The sequence below is a fragment of the Centroberyx affinis genome, unplaced genomic scaffold (genome assembly GCF_046629955.1).
Source record: "Centroberyx affinis isolate AG114_WGS23_722 - 3 ecotype Tasmania unplaced genomic scaffold, CSIRO-AGI_Caff_v1 ptg002105l_1, whole genome shotgun sequence".
NCBI classification, from domain to species: Eukaryota; Metazoa; Chordata; class Actinopteri; order Beryciformes; family Berycidae; genus Centroberyx; species Centroberyx affinis.
The window spans coordinates 323,403-329,779 of record NW_027280430.1 but is presented as its reverse complement, the minus strand read 5'-3'; the positions used below and the strand labels follow the sequence as shown (position 1 = coordinate 329,779).

Sequence of the window (6,377 nt, the reverse complement as noted above, 5' to 3'; positions counted from 1 at the left end):
GAATGGAGGAACTTCGGGCCTGTTACCATGCTGGTGGTGTTTCAATGGGGAAATAGGCTTTTCGGTGCTTAGGGGAGCATTAGCAAGCACTTTTCAGTACATTTTCAATGACACGACTAACATGACGTTTGAGATTAAAAAACGCACACTTAACCAAAATGCAGCTACAGTTTAGAACTATTTTGGGTGAAATTATTCTACAAATGAGGAGCAGTTGAGAGTCATATATAGATATACAGCGTGCAGAGTTGTTTTGCAGGCTAACGTTAGCCTGCTAGCTAGCTACCTGGTTGCTGTAAGAAGCCATGCTCCCGGTGAGATTTTCTCTCCTCCACTGACAAGATGAAAACTCTCCCGGGAAGGTGTTGTAGGTTTGTAATAACAATTACAAGAGATGTCCTACTTCGACATCATTGTCATTTTCCCATCAATGTCCTGACAATCGTGGTTTTAGATCCTTATAATGCATCAGCACATCATGCTGCTTCCCTTGCCGTCACCGCCATTTCTGTCTAGCATCTTCCTCGCTTGCTAGCCAGCGCGCGGTCGGTTGTAGTCAAGTAGTGGCAGCGTGAGCCCGAAGAATAACGACACCGATTTCCGGCAAAGGGTGTCTCTCGATTTCACAATAAAAGTCTTCACCCTTGACTTCAGATAAGCCGTGCTCAAATGTAGGATTCTGTGTCTCAGCATTGTTCCAGCCAGCACATTATCTGCATGGCTGTGAAAAACGTAAAGTGTCCTTGAAATCTGATATGGATTTCATTTGAGTAGCCTAATAGGGGTTATAGGGATTCAGATCATGTTTACTTAATGTCTGATATTAAATGATTATAGGGAAAAGGGTCCTATTGCATCCACTGCTGTCACTTTCCATAAATGAAACTGATTCCTTAAAGTTGCATACAGCTTCATACAAACGTTTCCTTAAAGTTTCATACTACATTCTGGACATAGTGAAAATTATATTTATGTCTCGTGTATTTTGCAATGTGATTAAAAGATGCCTAAATTGCTAAGCGATGCACATGATCCAGGAGGACATGTGATTCAACCTGCCAGGCTTGACAGGCCATATTTTTCTTTTTGCCCTCTCTCCAGCACCATCTCTCTCTCATTTAAAAAAGAAACACAAGCACACATTGTTGTTGGTCAACATATTGATATTAAATATGTCTTTTTAGATGGCTGTCTTCCTCTTATGTGGTATTTGGTGGGTGCTTTTAAGTGCCTTACAATACTGTGAGTGCATAGGCGTACGTTTACGGTATGTTTGGCTCCAGTGGGAACTGAACCCCTGACAGTGGCAGCATTAGTGCATTAGTGAATTGACTAAAATTGAACATACAAATAATAGAGAAAACATAGAGACTGTCCTTCAGCCAGATAACTCAAGTTCAAACTTCATTGCAGCAAGCATCAGCCTTGCACTGTCCCTGTCAAATAAAGTAATAACACTGAAGACACTGAATCCCTTCCAGCTGACCTTGTGCTCTGATATATATGGCGGGGGGATAAAAAAATACAAGTCAATAAAGCTATCACGTGCTGTTTTACAGCAACATTTTCAAGTGACATTTATTTTGAAAGGTATATCTGAACCGGAAATCGCGTCGTGACTATTGTCGTGAACTTCACGATTGAAGCGTGATCGTGTGCGTTTACGTCCGGGTTGGGGGATGAATCGCAAATTTGCCTTCTCAAAGTTGAGCCCAACTTGAACCAAAAATTAATGTACACTTTCGTGCATTTATTTTATTTATTTTTTATTATTTGTATTTCTAGTGAAGTTGACGTCCTGTGTTATGTTTAGTTATTTCGATCAAACTGAAACCGACCATGAAAGTGTTTGACATGAATGAATGAAATTGACCTGTAAATCTTCGCCTGCACTGTTTTGTTCAGTTCAACCGAGCCATAAAAGTACGATGCGACGGTTCAGATCCACTACATTGTCCTCTCAATGACAAAAGTACAATAATTAAAAAATGACAGAGTAAACTTCACGATAGATATGCCTAGAGATCATAAACTGCATCGTAACTAGTGGGCGTGGCAGAGGACAGGTGAACGGTGGGAGGAGTCTTCAAGGAAATCCGAAGCCAAACACAGGAAGCTACAAAAGGGTTTATTTTTCACGAGGTATAAAAGAAAACAACCTCATTCTGTTGTGTGCGGGATCCAGAGGTAGGCAATGATAATGTGATATATCTTTATATTCTATAGGAGCCTTCAACCAGTTAGGCTTATTTGAAAGTAGATAATTAACTCAACTTGGAAATCGAAAAGAGCAAAACTTAACTTCCTAACTGTGGAGGAGCCTCAGCCTAGGTCCTAGGTCCTTTCACCCAGCTGTTATCTTCATTAAATCATTCTCCACTCTAAGTTACTGTCCACAGCTGGTCCTTGAGATGCAACCCAACTATACACTTTGGCTGTGAGTCTGCCATGGGATTCATGTCCATGATCTTTTTATTTTTTCTAGGCACTGGAAGATGCCAGAGAGGGGCGGACACCAGAGGACTGACAGGTACGCAGAGCACAGGAGCAGAGAGAGGGACACTCCAGACGACTACAGACAGGACAGAGACCGAGACCGAGACAGGGAGCGGGGCAGGAGAGACCGGGAGGAGAGGGGCTCTGCTGCTGACAGTGGGGCCGAGCACAAACACTTCTCCAGCAGACAGATGGACATGACAACTCCCTCTCACAAGGACCCGCCTTATAACAGAGACCGCCACCATCAAGGGCCCTCGAGACTGTAAGAGACCATATACTTTCTATACAGAAGCCCACTGTCAAGCACACATACAGTAGACCCTCAGTGGCAGGGTTATATAAAATGAGACGTGTATATATTATTTGCATCTCACAGCACAAATGCTCTTGTCTTCGTAGGTCCAGAGAGTCTTCTATGTATCCCTCTGAAGGAGAGTATTATGAGCAACAGCACAGACCGGCTCTTTACAACCTCAAATACATCTTAACAAGTAGAGGCAAGTAACCTTTATGTTCTGTTATGTTCTGCCACTCTTTGGGATGGGACAAGTTTTGATTATTTAAAGTTTCCAATATTTAGGTTTATGATGTTTTATTTACCTTTTTACATAGTTAAAACAATATTTTTTTTCCTCCGGTCCTGTTCATAGGCATTGTAGACTTTGGGAATGCATAATGTGTGCAAGGGTTGAGTATCAAAGTTCAGAGCTTTTTAGGTCATGCCTACTAACAAAATAACATCAATACTACAGAGTACCGAAAAATTTGAAGGCATTCAGTGCCAAGTTTCAATGATGAAATGCATATATCACCAGAGAAATCCATGTTATTGCCACTCGTCTCCCAGCCAATCATTATCAGTCAAAAACTCTGCATTATATCCAATTGGACTATTCTAATGATATCATAGGAGATCAAAAATACCATAAGCTACAATAAAGTCACTATAAACTCGTTATTTAGTAGACCTATCACAGACACACTGTAAGTCCTTAATTAAATATTATCAATATTTTTTTTGATGGGTATTTAAGTGCAAGGCTATTTGGATACAACTCACAAAACACAATTCCCAAACTAAACCAAATGCAACCAACAGTGATGGAGTCCACAGCCATCGATGCCTCAAGTGCTCATAGATCTGTCAGTAATCTCATAGATATGCTGGCATGTTAACATCAGTAGTGTTCTCTTTCTTGCTATTGTTGCCTTCAAGTGCTGTGGGAAATATCAGAAGTATGAGTCAAGTGTACATAAACGACCCAACAAAGTAGTATATGCAACTGGGAAAGTGATAATTTTCCATGATACCTGAGTGACGTCTAGGAGATGTTGAGCATGAAGGCCATGTCAACAACATCACAAACAAGTGATTTTTTAATATTATTTGGCAATTTGGCATTCTATGTGAATAATAAGTGTTGTTGTATGTTTCCATTGTCACACTTTGTTGAATTTTCTCTCCTCTTCAGTCTGCTGCTGGAACATGAAGTAGCTCTGTGCTGTTTGATTTCTAAAACAAAAGAACAGCCACCAAAAAACGACAAAAACCTTTATGACAAGGTCCACTTTGTTATTACAAAAGAACTTGAATGCAAAACAAGTTGCATGTACGACTTCCAAACTGGGAAGCAGGTGCTTACTGGGGGCACTTGAAGGCATTATTTTACCTGCTTCAAACAACAGTGCTAATGTTGCTAACCAACATCAAAGCATTATCAATAGCTTAGTCTTCCGTAGCCTGACCTTTTCCCACAGTTGATCCCCAGGTGGGAGGGAAACATTTTCAGTTTCCGTTCACCCAAGCCTATGAACTGGTTTGAGAGGAAGAAATATGACTTACATTTTAATGCTGGTAGGTTTGAGATCCGAGTTATAATCAGTAACAAGGATAACACCTAGTTAAGCAATCTGTTGTAAAAGTGATGAGTCCCTTTGTCAGCTAATGAAAATGCTTCCTGTGTATCTGGTTGTAATCAAAGCTCATGCTTGTTCCTTTAGTTGTTACTTTCAGAAGGCACAGCCTCAAACTAATGAACTGCCCCCCATGTATTCTGGTGCATACATGTGATTGTGAGGGGATGAGTAGGATTTTTTTGACCATTATGTTTCATTGCTTTGCACCATGCTTCATGATTTTTACAAATTCTGTAAAAACAATCAAAAAGATCAAAGGTCAAAAACCGTGTTGATCCTCTGTCCCAGGTCTCTGCCAGGTGATGGAGGTGTTTGTGAATCTGCTCATAGTCATCTGTGCAGGAGTGCCGTATAGCAACTCTGGGGGCTACCGCGACCTCGCCAGCCTCGGAGGACTCTACCATTATTACTTCGGTGGAGCGAACGCCTTTACTGGGGCCGACGCAGACCGGGTGAAGGAGCTGGACCGGCTGTTTCATCAGCTCAAGCGGCCTCCATACGTCTTCACCATGGCCTGCGGCGGGGCTTTGATGGTCTACGCCTGCGCAATGCTCGCCCTGGGGGTTTTCAGAGTGCCTTACCGCTGGCCCCCCGTGCTGCTGGGTGAGGCCCTGCTGAACCTCCTGATCAGCCTGGGCTACATCCCCGCGCTGGCCTTCTACTTCATCAAGCTGCGGGAAACCTACGACAACGCCGTCTGCAAGGAGAGAGAGCAGCTCTACAAGAGTAAAGGGCACCAGGGCTTCGAGTGTCAGTTCCACGGGGCGGACATCGCCGGAGGGCTCTTCGGCGTTCTGGGAGTCATCGTTTTCCTCTTCGGTGCAGTGTTGGCTGTCAGAGCGTTCAGGTCAGTGCGTGAGCTGAAGACACAAAGAGCAAGAGAGGACAACAATTTTTAAGAGGCCTTTTCTTCTCACCGCATTTGAACAATGGGATTGTGGGATTGAGTTGAAATCCCTGTGCTGAACAAAAGCCATGGACGTTTTTGGTGTATTTTTATCATATTAGTTGTTACTGTACATCAACCCTCGTTAAATGTGATCTGTGAATCAATTTTTTATCTTTTTTTTTATAATTATGCTTTATTGATAGTTAATTGATAAAATACTTTTATGATCAATTTGTATTTCGTTTTTCTTCTTACCACTTCTCCAGTTAACATACTGGTGTATGGTGTATGTTACATTTGCTATAAATGTGAAGTCATAATAGTCATTTTTATCAGTTTTGTACAGTAATAAAGAAGTACCAAACATAAGGAAAGTATATGTTAAAATACAGAGAGTAACAATAAAGAGAAATTTGCAAACAGCAAATAAGTGGGATACATGTTTCTTAGGCATCTAACATGTGGTTCTCCATTTTATATTTGGTAAATATGAGATGGTAGTGTCCTCTTTGTTTGTACTACAGGCAATGCATTTGTCCCAATTTCTATTAAACAGGTCATCCTTAACTCTCAGAGTAAAAGTTTTTCCATCACACTCCCAACTCCCAGACATGTCTGTCCATTCTACGAGTCCAGGAGTCGGTTTTGTACCAGTTTCTGGTGATTGCTTTTTTGCATGCAACATGAAATATCTTAAACCGGTATCAGTCACTTTTAAGCACAACATCCTCTGATATGTTACTCAGGTATAGTGCGGTACAATCCTTGGTGATATCATAGCTCAAGATCTCTTTTAGAGTTGAGTAGATTGGATCCCAAACCACAATGATCTTTTCACAAGTCAATTTTATCTGTATAGCACATTTCATACACAAGCTCAATGTGCTCCATATTAAAAGGCAAAAACAGTGACAATAAATAGATAAGGAAATACATTTATAAAATAGCCTCTACATGAATAAAATACCAGCCATACACACACACATACATAAAATACAGCTTTTTATAACCCCCTGTCCCACTCCTACAACAGCACTCACACATACACAGACAGCAGAGCTACACAGAGGCA

At 41.3% G+C, this 6,377-nt stretch overlaps 1 protein-coding gene across 1 annotated transcript; it reads left to right on the top strand.

The window, feature by feature from the left end:
• Window positions 1-2,067: 2,067 nt before the first annotated feature.
• Window positions 2,068-5,863, top strand: marveld3 (MARVEL domain containing 3). The gene is made up of 4 exons (XM_071531658.1): window positions 2,068-2,187; window positions 2,486-2,761; window positions 2,899-2,996; window positions 4,705-5,863. The coding sequence occupies exons 2-4, from the start codon at window positions 2,496-2,498 to the stop codon at window positions 5,313-5,315; spliced, it is 975 nt and encodes a 324-aa protein (XP_071387759.1). The 5' UTR covers window positions 2,068-2,187; window positions 2,486-2,495; the 3' UTR covers window positions 5,316-5,863.
• Window positions 5,864-6,377: the final 514 nt, after the last annotated feature.